This window comes from Diprion similis, chromosome 8, assembly GCF_021155765.1.
Source record: "Diprion similis isolate iyDipSimi1 chromosome 8, iyDipSimi1.1, whole genome shotgun sequence".
NCBI classification, from domain to species: Eukaryota; Metazoa; Arthropoda; class Insecta; order Hymenoptera; family Diprionidae; genus Diprion; species Diprion similis.
The window spans coordinates 20,713,482-20,737,542 of NC_060112.1; the positions used below are offsets into that span (position 1 = coordinate 20,713,482).

At 42.3% G+C, this 24,061-nt stretch overlaps 2 protein-coding genes across 3 annotated transcripts; one reads left to right on the forward strand and one right to left on the reverse strand.

Moving 5' to 3' along the window:
- Nucleotides 1-292: 292 nt before the first annotated feature.
- LOC124409020 (GDP-Man:Man(3)GlcNAc(2)-PP-Dol alpha-1,2-mannosyltransferase) lies at nucleotides 293-2,988 on the forward strand. The gene is made up of 8 exons (XM_046886406.1): nucleotides 293-519; nucleotides 676-906; nucleotides 1,038-1,270; nucleotides 1,407-1,624; nucleotides 1,708-1,992; nucleotides 2,069-2,328; nucleotides 2,509-2,643; nucleotides 2,795-2,988. The coding sequence occupies exons 1-8, from the start codon at nucleotides 497-499 to the stop codon at nucleotides 2,880-2,882; spliced, it is 1,473 nt and encodes a 490-aa protein (XP_046742362.1). The 5' UTR covers nucleotides 293-496; the 3' UTR covers nucleotides 2,883-2,988.
- A 48-nt stretch (nucleotides 2,989-3,036) lies between these two features.
- On the reverse strand, nucleotides 3,037-6,001 carry LOC124409021 (RNA 3'-terminal phosphate cyclase). 2 transcript variants are annotated; one of them, XM_046886407.1, is made up of 7 exons: nucleotides 5,614-6,001; nucleotides 5,177-5,294; nucleotides 4,729-5,050; nucleotides 4,289-4,430; nucleotides 3,995-4,134; nucleotides 3,604-3,751; nucleotides 3,037-3,533 (listed from the first exon to the last, which is right to left on the reverse strand). In XM_046886407.1, the coding sequence occupies exons 1-7, from the start codon at nucleotides 5,674-5,676 to the stop codon at nucleotides 3,303-3,305; spliced, it is 1,164 nt and encodes a 387-aa protein (XP_046742363.1). In that variant the 5' UTR covers nucleotides 5,677-6,001; the 3' UTR covers nucleotides 3,037-3,302. The 2 variants fall into 2 exon arrangements, with proteins under 2 accessions (XP_046742363.1, XP_046742364.1); XM_046886408.1 differs by having other exon boundaries at nucleotides 5,610-6,001.
- Between the last annotated feature and the right edge of the window lie 18,060 nt (nucleotides 6,002-24,061).

Below are 24,061 nucleotides of genomic sequence, written 5' to 3' on the forward strand. Positions count from 1 at the left end.
TATCGGGGGAGTAATTTTTTTTACGAGCATACATGTCACCTGCCACAAATCTGCTGCAAGCTTCTTTACGTCCGCACTTGACGTCATTTCCATTTAACTATAATTGTTGTGACGTCACGAGCGGGGTATCACGTGGCTTTGCTACTGCCCTATCCTCTTTGCAAATAGCAACACTATATTCGATTCGTTTGGGTGTCGTTCTGAATTAGCTAATTGTTTTAGAACACATTGACGAATAGATATTGCGTATAATGTGAGACTTGTGAGACGATGAATCGTATAAGTTGTTTGTGCGATGAATTATCATTGTTACACGTGTTCTGATCCAGCAAAAAATTTTACGCATGGATACACACAGTTGACGTTTGTGTTTGAGGTTAGGTTGCCGGCGCTAGTTCACCCTATGAAAGACCGACACCGAGATCCACGACGCATGCAACACGTCGACAAACTATATAGACTGAGAAAAAATAGTTAGATATCGTTCACAATAGAAATGATGGGGCTTCTCTGCATAACGTAAGTCAGCTGCTGTGTGTTATTATTTGTTTCAACCGTAACACGTTACCAATTAACTCTGCAGCTTTATGAAAACATTTTTAAATATTCCTTATATCCATTTTTCGACATATCTTAGATGGTTAGATTTTGTACTCAATTTATACTTCGTTACAGATCCTCGATAATATCAACACTGAAAGTGTTGCTGTTCATTGGCGTTGCAACACTTACGAGCAGCCTCATTGTTTTACCAATTTTAATAATTTACGCCAGAAGACACTTTGCCAAAAAGCGAGCAGGAAGACTGAGAAAAGAAACCGTTGTTGGATTTTTTCACCCGTATTGCAATGCTGGCGGTGGAGGTGAACGAGTCTTATGGGCTGCCATCAAGTCTATTCAAACAAAGTAAAGATTATTATTTACCGAACATTGTTGCTGACAGTTTTTGCAGACAGCTTTTAAATTGTATATTTCAGGATTTACATCTGCATCTGAGGAACCAGAAAGTTTTCTTAGAGCATTTTTGTCATTTTCAGATATCCCAATGTACACATAGCTGTATACACTGGTGACCTGGATGCCGAAGCAGAGCAGATTGTGAAAAAGGCTGAGAAGGGATTCAACATTCAGTTGAAGCCAGGAATCGAATTTATATACTTACACAAGAGAAAATGGGTAGAAGCTTCTCCATATCCTTACTTCACGTTGCTAGGACAAAGTCTTGGGTCAGTCTGGTTGGGTCTTGAAGCATTGAACAGCTTACAGCCAGGTGTGAAAAATTCTGAAATTATCTCTCTATCTATTGTATGACTCACTAATAAGCTAAAAATTATATTAGGACGGAAGGAATAATCAAGAAAGATTCATTAATTCCTAGAGATATTTTCAAATTTACATTATTTCAGACATTTACATGGACACGATGGGATATGCATTCACATATCCCTTGTTCAAGTATATCGGTGGCTGCCAAGTTGGATGTTACACGCATTATCCTACAATCTCTACAGACATGTTGAAACATGTCTATCGCAGGGTCGTATCTCACAATAACAGACGTATCATAGCAAGAAATCCGTTTTTATCAGCTGCTAAAATAGCGTATTATAAATTATTTGCTGCTGTAAGTCCCGAAGTTATATTTACTATGCGGATGCGGTGAATGACTCCGATTTTCTTCAACAAGGTTCTATTATTCTTCCACAGATATATGGGTTAGCAGGTGGATGCGCCGAAACTGTAATGGTGAATTCTACGTGGACAGAAGAGCACATTAATGCAATATGGAATTGTCCTTTCAAGACTCACAGGGTCTATCCTCCTTGTGATGTCGAGCATTTGACGAAACTACCTTTACTTACCATGGAAGAGAAGAATGGGATAATCAAAATTGTGTCTGTGGGTCAGTTTAGGCCTGAAAAAGATCATCCCTTACAATTGAGAGCCTTGTATGAACTCAGGTCTATCGTCAGTGAAGAATTATGGGAAAGGGTAATATCGGTCAGCAGTAAAAGTAAATGGTGTCAAATTAACGCACCTCCGAGACATGAACATTGTTCCTTTATAGATTCGTTTGGTATTCATTGGATCATGTCGCAATTCTGACGACGAGGCCAGAGTGAAAGACATGCAAGATTTAGCAAAGCATCTGGCACTAGATGAAAACGTGGAATTCAAATTGAATGTTCCATATTCTGAGTTAGTGAGAGAGCTACAAGAAGGCACAATTGGAATCCATGCCATGTGGAATGAACACTTTGGTATCGGAGTAGTTGAGTGTATGGCTGCTGGACTAATCATGGTCGCTCATGCTTCTGGAGGCCCCAAGTTTGTATTATGTCATACTACTTTCCTCATTCTGAGCTTCATTACAATAGTGGCTAAGTGAATGTTGAAATTGTGTTAATTTTTTTGCCATCTTAAGTTCTTAATGTTAATTAAAGTTTTACACCAATGACAAGTCTTTACAGTTTTGATTTATGAAAATTGCTGTATTTTTCATTACAGAGCTGATATAATAGAAACCCAGCGAGGAAGCCAAACTGGTTTCTTAGCGGAGAACGAGAAAGAGTACGCTAAAGTAATGGCCTATATTATGAGCATGCACGCAAAGGACAGGGATCAAATTAGAACTGCAGCAAGGTAAAAGAATTTTATCTGAGTGCAATCAAGGATTGGCTTGTACAAGATAAATTGATTTTTCATTTACTAGATTGAATTGACGAAAAAATGTATTATATAAATTTATATAAGCTTACTATTGTACCAGTAACTAACTACGATTTCATTTCAGAGCATCTGTCAATCGATTCTCAGGAGAAAATTTTGAGAAAGAATTTTTGCGAGCAGTGGAACCTTTTTTCCGATCAAAACAAGAGTAAATACTGGTGCACTTATTTTTTCTGAGATGAAATATCGATTAAAATTCATTACCCTATTTATAACTCTACTGTACATAGTCAAATAAAGTATGCAGTGAATTTTACAAATGGGCGCAAAAAAAATTATTGGGTAGAGTTTAGAAGCAAGAACTTTATTCGTTCATTATCGAGTTTATTTAATTCAACGTGTAAAAATAGGTAAATGCAAAATGACTAGGCGGCCTTCATCCAGTCGCGTCAATTTTAAAAAATTATTCTATTGTACTTATCAGCTACCTATTTTCTTTATCTCTTCAACTGTAGCTATTTGAATACAACAGTTTTACATTCAAAGTCTGTTATAGACTACTAGCCTAAATCCTGATCCAAATAGATTTGTGAATGTGTGTACGATTTGAATTAATGATCGATGATCAACGATTAAGAGGCATTTGATGAGTCGTCATTAGTCAATCCAAGTCCTACACACTCCAATGTACACGATGGAGAATCTTCCTCCTTGTTATGTTCTTTCGAGAACTGAAAGCGAAGTCCTCGGTCACCAAGCATCAATTCGGCAACTTGAATAGCCGTTTGAGTATGGCATGTCAGTTCTCTGGCTCCTGTTCTAACTTTAGATCTTCCAGAGGCCAGTGCCATCAGAATAATCATCTGGTGACAATGGTTATATTATACCCATGTGTATAACAATGGCATAATCTTATTTCGATTGGATCCTTACCTGATCTTGTGTATGCTCATCAACGCAAGCACCTTCCCTAACAGGAACAAGAATTTCACTAGCAGCAGTTATACCTGCTGGAGCTTGGGTTGAAGGGCCGAGACCAGAGCCTCCAAATATGCACTCAGTGTTTGTCCGACAGACTATACTAAAAGTTCATAATAAATTTCAGTCAATTGTGTCTTTTTAAATTCCATGCATTTTCGGCTATCAATAGTGTTGAACTATTTGGCATAATGTAATACAATATGTAGCCATTTAGTGAAAATTGAGTAAAGTGCATAAAACGGTTATAAAACTTCATTAATTCATGATATATAATTTCGTAGTAAAGGTAACCAACGATTTCACGCGAAATAATTTTATATACTTCTTGAGAAATGTAACTTACTTAATACCGGAGCCGTTTCCCACTGCCATAGTCCTATCTTCTCTGTAAGTTTCGATGTTAATAGGTGGAACTGGTATTTTGGAGTCGTCTAATTTTTCAGTTATTGTTTTTTTAGCATCAGAAGCCATACGGTTTGCTTCCTGCACATAAATGATTGGAAGTAGCAGTTGGATGAAATTTGAGTGACCAAATTTCCTTCTTTAGCATATCAGAATGATAAGTGAAGTATTGTACTCAATTCGCTTTTTATAATACTAGCTACTTCTGGCTATAAAATACTATGGTAATACCCACGTTAATATTAACAGTTCCAGCAACATAAGCCCACCCAGAAATACTGACTGGCTGACCAGGTTCCAACAGCATCACAGCATTCAATTTTTCCACAGGCTGTATTCTCAGGTGAACTTCTCCACCACCCTTTGGGAAGTATCCCCTTCAGTCATTAAAAAACTTTCAATCTGTTACTATTTATGTGCATTGTACAAAGTCATGGAGAATTATGAGCGATGGAAGCAAGTTACTGGTTGAGAACTATCTTTGCAAAGTTTCTTTAAAGTTCATTTCTGTGTTGCAGATAAAATCGTTATTACTTTTTCCGATTTCTAAGAAATATTTTTCGCATAATGACATCGGTTTTTCTTACAATTAAGGATTGATGTGCATCAATCGATATATGTAATCTGTAGCTTAGCATTCACATCTATTCCACAAAAACTGCTATTGCTAAATACCTTTTGACTACTGTGAAATCGAAATCAGCTCCAAATTTGTTGAGCAATGGACGGAAGACCTCGGTGAGATATTCTATGGATGGACCCATGGGAACATTGGTCCCACCTTTTAGGATCAATGTAATAGGAGTCGATCCAGGAACAAACAAGGCACATGGAAGGGCCACTTGAGCTAACAGAGTAATGCAGCCTGCAGTATGGATGTCGGCATACAATTCTCTTCTGCAATTGTGAAGAGACTCGGGCCAGAATTCCAATCGAGTTGAGCCAATGTATGTCCCAGTCACTCGCGCATTACACATCTGTTTCACTAGCTCCACTCCTGTGAAAATTAACCACGATATACCTTTCAGCTGATATTTGAGATGATGCAGATGATCATTGGTTACAATTAGGAATAGAAGTAAGAGTGCAAAAGGCATAATGAAAGAAAATTGAATGGATTCACCTTTTAGATGTTGTGCCGAAAGTCCAGGCTTAGGACGGCCAGCTCGAATATTGATTATTTCCACCGGTATTCTGTACAGAGCACTTAGACTCAATGCTATCCTCAGAACTTGACCTCCCTGTGAATAAAGCGACTTGCTTATTAATACTAGAGAAATTACATAATAGGGAAAAAATGACAGATCCATCGGACAATTTTTTTTCGATCAACTGAATTGATACATATGGATTTTTTCATCGATCATCTGCAAACGATTTCCTGAGTCATGTGGACAGTGAGGAACGATAGAAAAAATAATAAGACACGAATAGGTGTGAACGAGAAGATCATCTTTATTGAAAATTGTTGATTTGATTGATTATTAAATTGTGGAGAGATTGCGTACGCTTATAAGCTATAAATAATAGACGAACGAAAATAGATCGAAACATACTTACACCCTCTCCTAGACTACCGTCAATTTTTAATAGAGATGCCATCGCACCATGCGTTTTATTCATTATAATTAAAACGATCAGCGAAATGAAACTTTTGACGTTCAAGAGCCCAAATTATGCTCGGCCTGATTTAAATCGGTCGTGAACTCAGTAAACTACGTCAACTGATTGTCAAACACCGGTTGTCATTTAAAAATGAATGATTGATTTGCGGGATCGGGCGAAGCTCTTTAAATGCGATTCACAATGAACTTTCCTGGAAATACAAAGCTGAGAATGGTCGCCACGCAGAGTTCCGTTTTAGTTCAGCCAATCATATCGTACAATTTTTCTGAGAATTCGCTACGCCAAGTCCCGTAGGTCAGGGTTTGTGAATGAAAAAATGAACTACGCGTAGTATTAGAATCGCCTTAATGAGCGCAAGAAGGCCGAAAGTGCCATCTAGCATCGCTGCAGTTAACTAAATTCTTCCGATGCTTGCTCTCTAGATAAATGCTACCGACAGTTGGTAATAGAAGACGTTCCAAGACAATTGTCTCCTAAATCTAAGGGATTCTTTTGTTTTATTGTTTGCAGTTATGCAATAACAGGATTTATTTCGGTGTGTTTAAAATTTCGTTTTTTTTTACAATTCTCCGTGAAATGTTTATAAAGTGGGTGATGACCGTTGCGACTCTGCGATGATCTCGATCAATGCTAAGAAAGGTATAAGGACTATTTAAACCGAAAAATCATTGGACGGATCTTGGTGACGTTTACGCGTCATCTTTACTCACACTAATCATCGACTTAATTATACCAGTTTGAATGTACCGGTCGTCGATTGATCATGCACGATAATTGCTATCCTCAGAGACCAGCCGACTCAAGTCAACGCTTGGTAAGAGCACGATTGATAAATGCCCGGGGTTTGCCCGCGCTGCCTTCGCGAGGTCTACTTCGCCGAGGAAAAATTGGCCCTTGGAAAAGTCTGGCACACCTTTTGCTTCTCGTGCCGTTAGTATCGCAATAACCATTTTAAGATTTACCCGCATAAATAGAATTCTTGAAAACATCATTGATCGTGGAATTTGAACCAGAGGACATAATTCCTGGCTTCACTAACAATAACTGCATTTTAGTTCCTTACCAAAGTCATGTAAAACTGGTCAACAAAATTTGGTAACAGAAGGTTGTAACTAATTTTGAAATACCTATCTGCCCCTGTTATAAAACTATATTTATTTTGGTTCGATCAGGTCTAATTTTTTTTTTGTTACAGCTACTACCAGTGAAATTGAATGTTCATTTACCATTTTGATTCAGGGTGTTGGGTTATTATCATTAAATCAAAAATTATTATGATTAAATCGTATACGGATCTAAGATATTCTAATATCAATTCTATTTTACTAATCCTTGTTCCTAACATAATCAGTTGAAGGTTTTCATGTTACACACAAAAAGTGAGTTTTTGTTGACCAGTGTAATCGATTAGCGCATTTCTAATCCTTGTAAATCTCTTTGTGGCGCAGGTAACTGCCGCAAGTTGTTGGACAGTTGCACAGTGGCAACACATCGTGGAGACCTCTTCTGCAGGAATTGTTGCACTCGGCTCTTCGCCCCGTCTGTACAGCCCCCGTTGCAGCCGCCGACGCTTGACCTGGCCGTTGAGCACCGGGACCCTCCAGTTCCTTCAGGGCGATTCCCAGCCTCGGCCTGCGACTCTAATTCCGACTGCTACTGCTGTTGCTGCTGTCCTGAGGATTGCTCGATCGGCGAGATCCATTCGGACGTCAAAAAAGCAGGGCTCGACAAGCATCGTCTACGAGCTGGCGGCGGTGAGGAGGAAGAACCCGAAGAGTTCAGGCTCAGTGAAGAAGCACGACGGTGTTCGGATAGCGAATGCTCACATCTTGGAATCGTCAGCTCTATAACCACCTTGTGCAACGCGCCTTCGAGCCCTGCTGCCGTTACGACTTGGTACAATCGGCAACATTCTGCATCCCAGAGGTAGATATAAGGGTCGTTTCATACAAGAATCCACAGCGATCGCTGTGTTCGCGATGTTTACGAATTTGTTTTGCAAAACAACTTCTATTGGGGAGTTACCGTGTTGAAAAAATTTTCATTAATTTTTTAACTAGGGTGTCGACAAGGGAACTGAAGAGGTCTTGAATGTTGAGGCATTTTTTTCACATAATTTTCCTTGTACACTGAATAGTGTTGTTACTTAATCTATCGACCGTTTTCAGTACATTTGGCGGGCAGACTTGTGCCAAGAAGTGTTTGGGTCGTTCATTCAGTACCCCGAGTTCCGTTACACCGGTGACAAATTTTCGAACCAATAACAGCGATTCCTTGAACAGTAATAGCAACCGCGTCAGCGTAGGACGGAAGTGTCCGGCTGTCAGGAGACCCGGAAGTGCTTGTCGTTCTTCCGTTCCGCAACACCATAACCAGCCACAGCTGCATCCACAGAAATCAGTGCAGCAGCAACAACAGTTACCGCAGGAATCGCAGGAACCGCAGCAGCAGCCGCAAGAGCGACATTCTAAATTGCATCGGCAGCAATCACAGGATCAACAACTATTCCTAGATCAGCAGCATCAAGTCCCTCCGCGACAGCAGCACCAGCATCACGTGCAACAGGAATCGTATCAAGAGCAATTGAAAGAAAAAATTAAGAGCAGCGGTGTAATCGGCAATAAAACCAACAGTTGTCGTCAAACATCGTTGAATGTTTTAAAAAAAAGGTAAATTAAACTCATCTATTTTGTAGCTATAGTTAGAAACTGCAGAAGAACTGTCGTGAAGAATTTTCAGGGGATTCAATATGAGCTGCAGAAACCTGTTTCCAAGGGAAAAATGTTAACAATATTTATCTAACACGCGTCTTTCTCTTTAGGATATCACAGTCGTTTTTTGACCGCGTACCCGAAACAAATTGTTAAAATTGGTAATTGTAAAAATGATTAATTGGTAATTGAGTTCCTGTTATCAGCATTGGTTTTCTATATAATGTATGTATGGGGACTGTATTAGCGTGTATATAGTAACGAAAAGACCATGGGCGCTCGTAAATACCTTGAAGAATGAAAGTAGGTCGTAACTTAGGTGCTTCCAGTCATTCCGGAAGGTATATCGCAACGATCGGACCCCGTCGATCACCCGTAGCCAAAATCGACTCGAGTGAAACCGACGCAATCGGTGCCAATATTAATTCACGCAGGGAAAAACCGGCGGCGTCATCGCCGCCCCCCACCACCACCTACTACCATCACCAACAATATCCAAAGAGAAGAGTATCCTTTTGTAGCGACGTACCGGAGGAGGCAAACACAAACACCACATCCGAATCAGACTGCCGTATGAAGATGCCAAATGACAGCTTGGGCAACAACTACTATAACAGGAACGTTGCCTGCGGTAACAGCACGGCCGGAAGTCCATCGAACAACTGCACCACCACCGGCAGTTATCAGAGCTGCAATGGAACCCCGTACGAAACCTGTTACGAGATGGACGATTCAAATACCGCGGGGAACGCGGGCGGGGGCGGGAGCTCGAGGTACGCCTGTTCCTCGGAAATGATCGAGGACGGGGATCCGCGACCGGAAATCTTCAATCTCGACGAAGAATCCAGACTACGCGGAGGGTGCGGAGGATGCGGTGGCGGAGGCAGCGGCAGTGGTCGCAGCGGGGGCTGCGGGTGTGGAGGTAGCAGTTGCAGGGGAAGCGGGGGTTGCACGGCCCCCCAAAGTCCGGGGCCTTGTCCCCCGCGAGACGAGTGTCGAGAGCCTTCGACTCCCTGCGGAGGCCGCACCTCGTGCTGCGCTCCTCTTGGTTGTCCGACACCTTGCAGAAGGCCTGCTTACTCCTGCTGTCCCCCGTGCACCACCGAGCCCCAGGGGTGCGGGGGCGGCGGATGCTGCGGCAGCGGATGTCGCGGCGGATGCGGAAAGCCGGGTCGTCTCTGCATGCCCCTCAGGCCTTGCACCGCTCCGCTGTGTCAGCCCCAGGTCTGCCGGCCTCGAGGATCGCCCTGCATGCCACCCCGCTGCTGCCCCCCAACGCCCCCCTGTTGCAAGCCTCCAGGGGCGACTTCTCGGCCCAGCTGTGGCGTCGGCGGAGGCGCGTCCTGCTGCCGGTAAGAAAAAGGCGCCTCGTTCCCGTGCTTTAAATGTGATCTGGTCTCTGTGCGCAGGTCAAAGAGTCCCCGACGGGGATGCTGCTCGACTTCGCAAGATGACGCTGGTTGCGGAAGCTGCGGACCCAAACTTCCACCCGGGTGTGAATGCCTCGGCGGCGGACTCGACTGTCAGCGATGCGGACGCAAGGTGTATCAAGCTGAAATGCAGGTATGAACAAGTTAGCTATACTTTGATATCGTTGAGAAAAATGTCCGAAGAACGGTATTGGATTGACAAAATGGTTCATAATCAATGCAGATATAGATACCGTGCGTGAGATTAATGCTAGCGCAAAATCGATCGTGTTTGTCCCGATCGACAGGAATTTCTGTTTCCCTGTTTTCGCAAATGATGAAAAAATAGCGAAATAGGAATAGTACTGCGTTCTTTGAATTTCTCTACCAAATTAATATAACCATGTACAAAATTCAAAGGCCAGTCATATAATTTTGATTTAGCTCTGTAATTCCCGACAAAAAATGATCCACAAAGGTCGAAAATTCAAATTCTTTATTTGCATGGGTTCTAGATCGCCTCTGGAGTCCCTTATCACAACATTTGCTTCAGTTGTTTTTGCTGTCGTAAGCCACTGGAGCCCCTGACGTATCAAGAGAACTGCGGGGAAATTTATTGCAAACGTGAGTTCATTTCAACATTGCAAATTTTCGAGGTGTACAGTCGCTCATTCTCATAGTGCCATTAACTTGATTATGGAGAAAACATTCTAAAGAAAAAGCAATCATCTACTACTACTTGTATATTCATTATTTGTTTGGGAAATCTAGCAGCAGTATTAAAAAAAATGTTAAGTTCGAGGAGATGATTCGTATCATAAACTGATAAAAACACCGAAATTAGATCGTAATTCGTAAACCGTGAGGATACATCCAAAACATCTTTAGCAACCACAAATTAAATGTTCACTTTGTACCTTAGAATGCTATGTTCGGAATTTCGGGCCACAAGGATACGGGTATGGTGCAGGTGCCGGAGTTTTGCAGACACCTTTGTAATCAGAACTGTTCCATCGCTTGATAGAGGAAACGACGTTAGTTTTTGAAAACGTGGTGGAAGACGGATTTACCAGATAGTAATTTTCCTTAACGTCAACACGTTTTTTCCTGCATGCCATTTTTAACCATCCATATATTGTATATTCACTTGTACATTGTATGCTGCAATTTTTACTACGTATAGAGTACATACAACACAAAACGGAACTGAAGTGCTGGTTCGTTTCATTTATTTCATACTTACGGTCAAAGTATGCCTACGAATTTTTCCACGTAACGGAAAGGAAACTAAAAATTTTGTTAAGTATTTAGTAAATATGGCGATAGAAATGCTTTGTCGATTGAAATAAACCTCGTTTCATTCAATAACCCAAATCGTTGATCTGTTCACTTTTTTGTCGAATCAAATAGCATTTCTATCGCTATATTCGATAAATCCTCTTTTGACCTGTGTCCGTGTCTGTGTGTCTTGGTTTCAAAATGTCTAAATTCTTCGTTTCCGGAAATTTTGAATGATATATTCAGATAATTATTTCAAAATTCATAAAATCAACTTGTTCTCAAAACCGATGCAAATAGATCTTTACACATGCAGTTAATCACGTCATTTGAAATAATTATTTCGATGCGTGTACTTTTCAGACCAATTTCGCAGAGATAACGGAGCGATTGAATCGAGGGAAAGAATTTCGCTAGCACCCGTATAACATACATAGAGGTATAGGTATATACCGACCAATAATACGTATATACGTATTGTGTATATACGACGATAAGCCTATTGTCGGATTCAGCGTCGCTTGCGCTTCTGTAGGCGCCTCTCGAGTAATGATTTCCATTCTGGCACAAGAGAGACTCCCGATGCTCGTTCGAAGACGGATGACACGTGTGTGCTCCCGTAGATACCTTCGCGAATATCGTATACACGTATGTCGCCTCCGTATATATGAATGTGGTGCATGTAGGCAGGCCACGAAGAGAGGTAAGAGCAAGAAGCCGAACAGAACGAGCTGCCTGGGAGGAAAAGAGACGGCGAATGCGTGGTTGGCTGGTCGCTTTATTGAGTCTTTCTCCTCCGGGTCGGGTGGCAGAACGTGGAGACGAAGAACGCGGCGGAATCGCGGGGAAAGCGCGCCACCCAGGGGTGGAGGAGGGCGGGGGAGGGGGAGGGTGAGGGTGAGGGGGCGTTTATATAGCTTTCAAGCGCAGAAGCTTAATCTAATTTCAAATATAAATCTGTTCTCTTCCGGCTCCCTCTTTTCGTCTTCGTCTTCTCTTTCCCAGCCTCCATTGTTGCCTCGACAATCCTGCGGCGGTGAATCCGTTCCCTGTTTCAACCTCGAATAATCTTGAAAAGTTTGATCCGTTTTTCGGAAAAATTATACTCACGGGATTCCAAAATAGCAGAAGATAAGTAAAAATTTGTTAAATTTCATTCAGGCAGCTAATATTGTTGCCAATTCTCGGGCTTAAGGACGCAACTTTGGCGAGGGGAACTGCCAATCCTCGCACTCGAACGGTATAATGGATGTACGAAGGCTGCAGGCACCTGCGGAACTTTTAAACGGTAGGTCGATGAAAAGCAATTATTTTTGTAAATTTGCACGTTACGTTGGCTGTCGTTGGCCCGTCCCTCTGAGCGACAGCAGAGCCCCAAGGCTCTATTTTTCAATCCCAACTCTGACCCGGACCCCCGACTCAATTCCGCCTGCCGACGCTCATCCGCCGCCAGACCGCCGCCACACCCGGTGCCCGTCACCGTCGTTTCTGCCCCTATCGTTTTCTGCCTTATCATTAATTCAGCCGCTTCGTTCAATCCGATGGAAATAACGAAGACGAGTTGGTAAGATGCGGAATGAGAAATTTCCCCTCGATAATCGAAAGCTAATGCCGTGTTAATTAGGGTGTCGATATTATTCCAGTATCGTACGGATTTACAACCGTATACTGATTTCGGATAACCACATTAATTACGTGACGATGGATTAGAGAATCCATTACGTTTGATGCAACGGAGTGATTGCACCCGATGCAAAATAGAAATCTTGTTTTTTCTCCTTTTTATTATTATTTCTAATTATAATGTAGATTTGATTCTGTTGAATCGAAACATAGTAATAAAAAATATGCGCCACGTATACTTTTCATGTGATATATATATATATATATATATATAAATATATATATATTTTTTTTTAATGTATTATATACGTGACAGCAAAAAAATGGAAAGTGGATATAGAATCGGCACATTTAAATCTTCAAATCTATAATATTTTTTCTTAAATCAGGCTTGTGATATTGTATGTAACTAGTTTCGTAACCGGAGGATGAAACTGTTTGCAAACTGAAGAGTTGAAGGGTTGTAAATTACGAAACCGCCCTGAACTCGCCGAGTAAATTTAATTACAACTTATTATTCGCACGAACCGCGTAGATATTATTATTGTTCGATCAAACTCCGGCGAGCTTCTGTACAGAAATTTCGTCCGTACACCCATATAGTCGCATAAGTTTAACCAGGTTGAATTTTCTTTTCAAACAGATTGGAAGGGTCGGTTGTGCGGCGCTCAGAGCCGCACAGATACAAGCGGTACAAAACGCCGGACCCAAAACACCCCTGAATTCTGTCACAACATGACTACAGGTACAAGCCCCGGGTGACCCAGAAAAGGAGTGCATAGTGTAAGGCACGATATTAATGGCAGCAATGAATTACTCATTCGTAAACTAGTGCAGCTAACGGCCAGCAGTCGTTGTGAATTGCCGTTTGAATAGAAATTCGGCAATGCAGCGCGTTCTTTGAAGACCCCGACGACGGGAGGTTTCAAAGTTGGATAAATCGGTGGTGAAAATTACGCTAGTAGAGTGCAATAGTACAAGTTTATGAGAAAACCGAACCATCAAACTTAGAAAATTACTGCGGCTAGCTTTTCTCTCAGAAACTGTAACGCGATACGTACCTACGCTAGTGAATATCGAATGGCACGGGGTCTCTTAGCCCCGTGCAAAATTTAAATTTCAGACAATAGAAAATTATCCATATTTATCGGCCATTGAGCTGCCCTCCGTGTCTAACTAATTGTAAGCCCGTATACCGACTCCTGCAATGGCTGATGGCGGTTGGAAGACACCACGGCGAATCGCTCACTGCACCGTCGGGGGATCATCCCCGAGTTCATTTGGTATTCCGAACCCAGCGAAGGGGTTTATTGTTTGAAACCGTGCATAATGCCCTCCGCCCTCCGCCCTACTAACGAGCCGTGTCGAATCGATAAGTATTTAATGTAATTAATTAAGTTCGTCGCTAGCTTTAGCGAGGGCTTAGACACATGTGGTTTGTTCGCCTCTTGGTGCATTGGAAAAAATTTCAACCGATACAGTTACTAGAAAATTGTAATGAAATAAATAGTGATGCTCTTGTCGTTTAAACATTGTCAGAATTACTAAAAAATGTGGCACGAATGCAGGTTATTTACAATTAGTATAATCAAAGTCGTCGATACTTTATTCTCTTGTTATTGTAACGTTAAATAAGACCTTGACGTCAATTTATTTAATGATAAAAAAAAAGAATTGTAATACACGCTATATTTTCTATAGTTAGAGCTACGAAACTAATTTTTATATTCAATATACAAAGCTGTCGGCGATCACCAAATTGATCAAGTATTTTTTCTCCGGAAACCAGTAGCATTGCAATACTCAAAACGTCATTTCGGAAACAGATCTGGATAAGTGTTATTGCGAGGACAGTATAAGTGCGGTGCATATGCGAAATACGTCGTGTAATTTGCATCGTATATAAATCGCGTTTTCGGTCGAGCGGGCAACGCAAACACGCGCTCATTCCGAGCTATACGTATGTTCACTATATTCCCGTATAGATTTGCTAGTCGGGTGTATCTCTTCGTCTGCTTTCTCTCGCTTCGTTTGATCGCGCGCATATTGTTGCCCACATGCATGGATAATTTATTACTCGATAAATAAATCAGGCATCGTCTGCAGTCGGGATCTACAGGATCGCTTCCTTCCTCCCTCCCTCCCTCCGATCGCCGCCATTTTTTGCCTGCTGCACTTGCGGCAAGAAAGGGTAACGCTTTTACTGTTCAACTGCACTTTTCCATTTCGTTGCGCACACGTATGCCTATTTAATTCAGCCCCATTATCCTGTTCAGGCGACAAGAAGGCGCGAGGATTCCCGTTATTTATGGAGGTACATCATGGATTCCAGTCGACGATGTGCAGACAAGGGTTCGTAACTTTCGGTCTTCTTCACCCCGGGAAACGAGGCAACTGTTGTCATCCTTAGAGTCGAGATTTTTGGGACAAACCTTTGTCATGTTTTGACTGGTTGTAAAAGAAATCTTAATTCAAGACATTCTTTCAATCTCAGCTTCGCAAGTTGTAGAAATATATAAATTTCTATCCGTAATCATTGATATTATAAAATGAACAAAGTTCTGGTTATATGATGTTCGGAGAAGCTGAAATAAGGAAGGATCGACAGCTTAATTAATTCCCAGACTACATTATTAATTGAATCGGGTTATATAACGGTTAGAATTATAATATGTTACCATTGTACACATCAAAGTTGAGTTCAAAGCTTCTTGCGGCCCTTAGCTTTACCTCCCTCTCTCTCTCTCTCTCTCTCTCTCTCTTGTTCTCTTGTTAGAATCCAAAAGCTGTATCGATTCAGTATCGGATACACAGGTAGAGGTATAATCTTATTACAGTGAATCGTAGCGAAGTCAGGCCGTGCAATAATTGGCATCTGTTGTGGTAATTCCGGTGGGCAATGGGAAATGGAATAGTGTCCGATTATTCGATATAGGATCGCGGCGATCGATGTCGTATAGAATAGAAATAAATTTATGAGAGTGTATAAAAAACAGCCAATTTACGAGCACTCGGCGACCTGATACAGCTTCCACCTTCCACCAATATAATGCGTATATTGTATCACACCACGTGTATACCAATGTCAATGCGCTGTGTGGGCTTGGAATAACCTCAACGCCACGTTACTATATTTTATATTATTTCCCGATAGCATGTTTACGAGATCGAATGAATGGATTCGTGCTTTATGGCCTCGGCACGCGGGATCGGAGCCTCGCTAGGTATACCAGCTTTGTGCGTGGCTACTATTTGGGTATTTATTGCAGGATATGGGCTAGTCGGAAAAAACTTGGGGCGACCGGAGCGAAGAGAGAAAAAAAATTGCCAACAGATACAGTCGGGAACTTAAATTTCAAAACTACGTTAAATAAAAGAAACCGAAAAACTCTGGAAGCCTGGAAATTAACCTTGCAGATAAAATTCTTAGCTTCTAACTTTACCGACACTCGTGCGTGTCGTTTTGTTGATAAATTGAAACTCGTTGATTCCTCTTGATACCGATTCGCGCGCAAATTTATCTTTTGCATTCTTAATATTGCCAGAAACATGCATAGTTTTGTGCAAAAGTATGCGCTCAGGGAACTTGCTCTTTTTACATAGGCGAATGCACGCGTGATGCAGGGACCGTAAAGGGTTGCGAAAAAGGGAGTTAGAGAGAACAGAAAAGAAAGAATGGAGTGAAAAAAAGAGAGATAAAATGAAATGAGAACGGTGTCATATGCGCCTGCTTGCATGATAAATGTAGCGATTTAAAATCGAAATTTTTCTTTCGTGTTCACGAACCCCGACGTTTGACTAATGGTTTCGTATTAACTATTGGAGCATAGAATAGCTCGCGTTGAAATTTTGAAAAATACATTTGTCCCGACACCGGATTAATACTTCACCGATCTATCCATCTATCTATCTATCTATCTATTCTATGGTCACGCACCTTCATGCCCTCGGGCCTACTCTTTTCCCCCATTAACCCCTCAGGTTTAAAGCCATAATGATCCAGCATGCCGATCTACCTTTTTCAACCGCGATGTTTCTTTACCATCGACTAAAATCGGTTAAAAAATTATTGTTTATCCGAAAGCATGCAATTTTTGTTGATCAGAGGTATCACGTAACGCGAACGCAGGTGATTCGCATCTTCCGTACTAATTCAGCTTCACAGCTGATGGCCTTTGTGAGACTCTCGTATGCTTGCAGAGAAATGAGAAAAGAGTTTAGAAAGAGGTGAAAAAAGAAGAACTCTAAGCAGAGAAATGGGGGCAGCTTTGAGACCACCCAAACGAAACAAACTAGTTGACACCTCGTCCCATTTGGATCCATTTGGGCCTACCGGGGCCCACTGGTAACCTCCTCCCCATAGGGTCTATTGTCATGGCGGGCTGGCTTGTCCATAGACTGTGCTTTACCGAGCGTAAAATATACCCATTCTTAGACCCTTAATAGGCGGCCTGCTCTCTCCGTTACTCTCGTGATCCTGCACGCGATGCGAATACCTCTTTCGAACGATCCTAGAAACACGAGAGCCTGAAGGATTGCGCGAATATCACATCTCGACCACCACTACAGCCTAGCTTCCTTCCAATCCCTTTGAGGATCGAGAAAACGATACAAGCTTACGAATCTTTTCCTGCTGCACTCATTGTGTCTCAGAGGGTGCAATATAGTGTATGAAGATCACTGTCATTTGCCAGAGACGCACTCAAGAGGAATGACGAGAAGGTTGTTGGAATAAATCGTATAGTTTGTATAAATTTCGGATCTGTACTATAGTTTGTTACTTTTGAAGGTGTCTTTTGTTCGTCTCGAAGCTTTTAAGATTTTATTGAATGGACCACACGGTCTGATTGTAGGAAAGGTAGAACCGTCTGAAAAGTCTCTACCGATAATGAACACGAATACGCTGAAATAAAAATCAATCTAATTTTTTTTGTACAGACAAGTTTTGTTCTCACTGTTGGTTTCTAGGGTATCTAATCTGCAAAGCGGCGTTATTGAAGCTGTGTCGATTTTTTTACTGTTAACGATCGACTAATCTAGTAATAAGAGAAGGAGAGAGAATTAGCGAGGACTCGGACAAACCTACACGACGGCATGGCAATGTGTGGTGAAGGGCAGCACCTGGAACGAAGAGAAGGATGTACATCATACAGTATCTGGTCGTGGAGGTTTAAAATCCCGGAGCGTGTCGAATAAGTCGGATTCTAACGGGAGCCGAGAAGTCAACAGTAGGTGCAGTGTGCATTTAGGAGTATTATAACGAGGGCAGCAGCAGCGAGCGCATATCTCACCTGTGACACGCGTCTATCTGTAAGGGTGTCATCCCCGCAGAGTTTAAACAAAGGTAAAACGCCCTAACCCTCGCTTTTTGGGGAGGGATTCGCGCCTGAAATTATTAAATTAAAGGACAATGGTGATGCGTGACAAGCGGCGTTTAAACGAATTTAATAACATTTCACGGAGGATTTTCACCGTTCTCCCTTTCTTTCTTTCTATTATCTTTTTTTAATAATGCAATAATACTGTGAAATGAAAGAAAATGTCGGAAGAGATTATCATTCGGCACGCGGCTCCACGCGACCCGCGTTTGCACGCGTCTCTTCCGTCACCCTCGTTATACGCTGCAAGATGGCGCGAATCAAAAGTCTCCATTTCCTCCTACTCTCCTCTTAATATCGACGATTAAATATATTATAAGTCGCGGATCGTTCATTCGCGAGCAATCTCATCGCTAGCCCTCTTATATGTCTCTTATTTCATTCAATTGCTATGCACATCGCTGCACTAGTAGTAACGAACGTACTTTCTCATCCTATGCAATATAGATCCTAGATAATCCACTTGAATAATTAGTGTCATACTGATAAAATCTCTCGAATTACACAGGTCTGCAACGAATTTATCCTTCAAGAAAAAATATTATAGATATGAACATCATAATGTGCCGAATCTCTATCCACTTTTCATTTTTTTGCTGTCACGTATATATTACGAGACATGATTTTTTTTTTTTTTTTTACTCTTCAAATTTCCGAATTTGTTGTGTTTTGTTTTTGCATTTACACTATACTTCATATCTTGTACTTAATATCTGTACATACAAAACCAGTTCGAACTGACAAAAAGAGAAAGAAGAATACGATGATGATGATGATGATGATGATCGGACTGTAGACTCGTCTTTGACGACGATTTTGGTTATGGCAGACAGGAAAAAAGTACACCCAGTGAAAATGTGTTCGCAATTCGGAAGAAAGGAAGAAAAACAATGAGAATGAACACACAATATCGCGTTGTGCACGCGGCGCAGTGATTGAAGGCATGGGTAATCGTTTTCACGCCTGAAAATTGAACAAAGTTTTCATCGTTCGTACGGCCGCAACGGAGTATCAATTAATTCGTACAATTTAGTTAACGCTCGATTTGCAGTGGCAAAAAATGGAAATAATAGATATAAGAGTAATATCACTTTTACTTTCTCGTTAAAATGTTCAGACTATAATAAATTCAACGATGATGACAAAATAAACTTGTTTTTCCGATGATGAAACAGCAATTTGAGCAAGTTTCAAAGTCCATTGCCATCGATGTAACGACTTGAGGGTCGTTTATTCCCGAGCGGCAAGGAATAGAACGCGAATGGAGTTCGACTCCGCTTTTTCGTTTGTAAGAAGAACCAGGATAGATAATTCTTAAATACACTTGGAACTTTGTTGATTATACACGTATGTATGGTGTCTAAATGTAAAGACCAAGTGTGTCGTACTGGAGATGGTTTAGAAATGTTGCGAATGAAAGCAGAGTGCAGGGTCAGGGTTCTGGGAATGAGAGGTGAGGATCAGGTGTGAATAGGATGTGCGAAGGATTGCATAGTCTGACGAAATGGAGAGGCTTTTACGTACCTACAAGGGATAAAAGTCGAAGTATCAAGTAATAGGACAATTTTTGTTTATTGAACGATTCTCGTCTGGAAATTCTGTTCTTACGATCAACATATCTATGAAATACTGGGCAAAGATTAGGAACATAATTACGAGCGGCACTTAGAATACAAAATGGTCCCCCATGGATCCTTCCAGTGTATAGCAAAAACTCAGGGTTGATGAATATAACGATCGCTAATGGATCGAGAGTTCAGACTGCATTATCTGCAACTCTTTTAGCACCCTGCAAAAACTGCAGCGACCGATCGGCACTGCTGGTGTGGATAAGTCGTCAATCATGGGTACAAACAGGCGACTAATTGTTGGGTTTGAGAGTGAGCGTCATTTTCTATTATTGCCTTTGGAGAGACGCGCCCCTGCCTCGATCAAGCCCTGCGAACAGCACCCGGATCACATTGGATTCAACGCGATCGGAACCACGCTGTGAAGTCGCAGTGACTCGCCGATTTTAAGATCGTTTGTTATTTCTCACCGACGTCACTGCGGATGTGGACGCCGGATCTCCGAGCCTTTGCAATGTACGTGCATGCCTTTTTGGCCTGGGAACGTAATAGTAGGACGATGTCATCGTAGAGGCACGTGTGATAGGTTCGACACGGTGACGGAAAATTGGTGAAATCTGGTATCGTTAGCAGCGTCGCGCTTCAAGATAAATGAATAAATTTAACGAGGGTTCATTCATCCTTTCTCTGGTTAAGTATTCATTCCTCCTAGGATGTCTCGCGTGATGCTTTGAAATTTGCTCAATTCAAAATCAGATGAGTCGATAATTCTAGTCGGAGGATCTCTCGGTTTTTAAGTCAATGAACGCAGTAAAATTCCATATCGGAAACCAGACGATCCGAATAACGTCTTTGACCGATTAATCAGAACCATTTCGAAACCCGAGGCACCGATTGCCCCGAAAACCGGTGGCACGTGAAAAGAAAAAAGCAAGCGTCTTCGGTAATCCGGAGGAGGAACTGCGTCATTCCCATAAAATTGGCAAATAATTCCATTATCTTGTCGACAATAAGACGAGGGGTGGTTGCTTCGCGATGTTACAATGCCGACGCTGTCAGGAAAACCAGGCGCAAAGCAAAGGTGCAGGGATTCGACCGCTGACGCAAGTCGGTCGGGATGGTCGATCACGCATCCTAGTTACCATAATCCATCATCGCCGCCACGGTATAGACTCCAATCCCCGGTAACTCACCCGGGGTCAGGAATGATCCGTCATCGACTCCGAGTCCTCAGAGCCGATCAGGGCTGCGTCCGGCCTCGTTTACGGTCGCAACACAATGGCGTAAAGAAACTCGGCGACGCAAGGATTCCGTGAAAATGAACATTTAATGGCGCCTTACGCCGTTGCGGTATGCAAAAGAATTCGTGGCCTCGATCTGCACGTCGCAGAAAAAGAGAGAGAGAAAGAGAGAGAGAGAGAGTCCATTCACCGAGCATCGTTTGCTGCAAATAGTTTTCTGTTGCGTGCCGGTATTTTGGCGCAACGTTGCACGCTGCTAATGACACCGATTCGTTCCACGACCCAGGCCCGTCGAAAAGCCGAGGAAATCCGTTGAAAATTGGCTCCAGGCGTTTCCGATTTGACATCCTGACGATCCTCGATCTCCGACGATGATCGTTTGCACTCCGGAAAACATCGACGATGACGCTAACCCTGCACCCGGTTTTCGAATCGCAAACGCACGTTGCGCTCTTTTCACGTCGAAAATCAGGGGATGCGTAAATGTTTTTTTCTTTTTCTTTTTAACTTCAGGGGTTCGCACGCAACGCGCGTGGTTTGCCTTGTGCATAATTTCAAAAGCACTATTCGCCGCGAACTTGTCACGTGCGCATACAGACCACCAACTATTCGTTGCACCCATCGAAATCGGTGACGTAGGTAAATAATATGTGTCCCGAAAAAAGTAACCCTTTTGTGATATGCAAACGCGGCTTGTATGCAAAGACAATATTTTGAATGCCTAACGAAGGTCTGACTGTCACGTCGACCGGCCGAACCACCTCGGAAAAGTCAAACACGGGGTCAGGCATGGATTCAAATCAGTTATTGAAAATAAGTAACAAGCAAAATGAAAATTCTTTTATGCTACCGCTGGGCATTGTTGTTTTAAACCAATCCGCAGCATCGTTGTGACCAGAATTTTTACCCGATGTAACAGCTGGTTTCATTCGTTTTATTCGAAGTTACCTGGAACTGCCAGATAATTGCGGAGGGTCGAATCAGACTTTGAGGCTCTTATAGGAAAATACGATAAAACGTTAAAACAGCATCGAATTTCAGTCGAGTTAGGAAAATCTGACGATTCAGTGACAGCTACTATAGAAAAAAAGTGAAGAAAAAAGTATCCCCGTACCGTATCCCAATGGATTATTTGCACAGATTAGCCCCTATAAGTGTGGTTTAATCCTGTTAAAATGTTTACCCACAACAAAGCTTGAGGCACTTTTGGATCGGCAGAATGTAGACGCCGATGTTAGTTTATGTTTGCTCAGCTTGGTCAAACATCGGAGCGTGCCTTTTGGTGGGCCTTGGCATGGCCAAGTGACGCCCGAGGCCCTAAACGCGATTCAAAACTGAATGAATTCTGTTTACTTTGCGCGGTAGAAATACCACGTAAATACCCTTTTATGGGCTTCATGAATTCACGGTTTTGCGGTTGAATTTTATTTGGCTCCATGGAAAGAAGATGATTTCACCAACTTTCTAAACGTTGGGTGGCGCAAGTGTTGGTCCAACCATTACTCTATATAGCAATTATTGCAACTGACGGTGTCTTTGCCATTTCGTAACACGACACGACGATCCAGCTTTCCTTGAACAATGCAGCCACATCCTCAAACATAGCCGACCTTTTCTAACGGAGCACTTTGCCGAAACATATAAGTCGACACAGTGTCCATAATTGCACGTTCTTTGCGGATACTGTGTCCTCTGGATATAGGATTACTCTGTATTATACTGAGCACACAAAGGACGCCGTTCTATCGTTCCAACGTCGAAATTGTACCGAAGGAGGATTCGCAGTGTCTCAGGAAAAGGAAAAGCAATCTGAGGCTTATGGAATTCTGAAAATTAACGATAACGTATATGTATACCTACAGCAGGGAAAGTCTGGGAAACTCGGATGAATCGGGACGCAAAAGTGAGTGAGAAAAACACGGGCGTCGAGTATTACATCTGTAATGAGAATGACAAGTAATGTGTCATAATAAAATTCTCGATTGGATGTCAGGAGGAAGTGAAAGAAGGAAGGGCCAAAGCAGCAGCCTGCCACTGCACGTATTATACTGTTCCACAGTTCTATTATTTCATATTATTGTCGCGAGTATAAAGCGATGACTGATGACCTGAGCCGCTTGACAAAAGACTCCCAGACGTTAATAGCCGTACGATATTCCATTGGAAAGTGGCGGGGGGTGGGGGGGTCGTCGAAAAAAGAGATCCAAGTGGGCGGTATAATTCCGTCGTTTCTGAAATTGCGTTAAAAAAAAGACCATACCGCACCTTTTTCTGGGGTGAAATCCCGGGTTTTCGCTCATTTTTCCCTGCCGGTTTACTCTTCTTTTTACTCAACGCGTCGTTGTATTTTTCTTTTTTTCTTTTTTTATCCCGAAATGGGGTAAACCCCGGCGGCACGGCAATGCGTCGTCAATTTCATTGTTCGAGAACGGTGTATACAAGTCAGTCGTTATTGAGACCGGTGCCCACCGTCCTTGGCAGCCTCCCGAGTTCACGTCTTTAGTCATTTCTCATTTTCTCACATCGAATGTTTCCGGAGAACCCTTGCCAAACTTTCTTACACACATAATACTCCATTCGTATAATCATTTCCTGAGACACGACCGAGGTAGACAAAGAAAGATGTTTTCTTTCGTCTCCATCGGGGCACGTCTTGTCCAAAGCAGAAAATGATTAATCGTCAAATTGTCTCCAAGAAACGGTTGCGAACAATATTCGCAAAGGAGTATCTACTTATCAAGACACCGATCCAGATCCACGCGTCTCTACTGACGCTATGTGACATAATAACTAAGTGGTAACTAACGCCTTCCCCCGAGGCGGGGATTTTTCGTCTAATTGTAAGTCGCACTCGGTGACGGGGATGAATTTCGCTTCTCTCTCGCACCCTCAAGCAGCAGAGGATCACAGAGGATTGCTTGTGTTAGCGCACCCATTCTTGACACACGTATCCACGCCTGTATCCTACATACACACTGCAGTAATAACAACCAGCGGGGAGTTACACCTAGTAGGTACTTTGGCGAGGGGTGACGAGCCGAAGCGGCAGCGGCAAAAGGGGGGGAGAAATTCAACGCCTGGCGTCGACATCACCAATTAGTCACCAACGCTTAAAAACAGCAGGGTGCCAAGTTCGTACTGCAACGGAGAGCTCTAGAGCATTTTATTGCAACA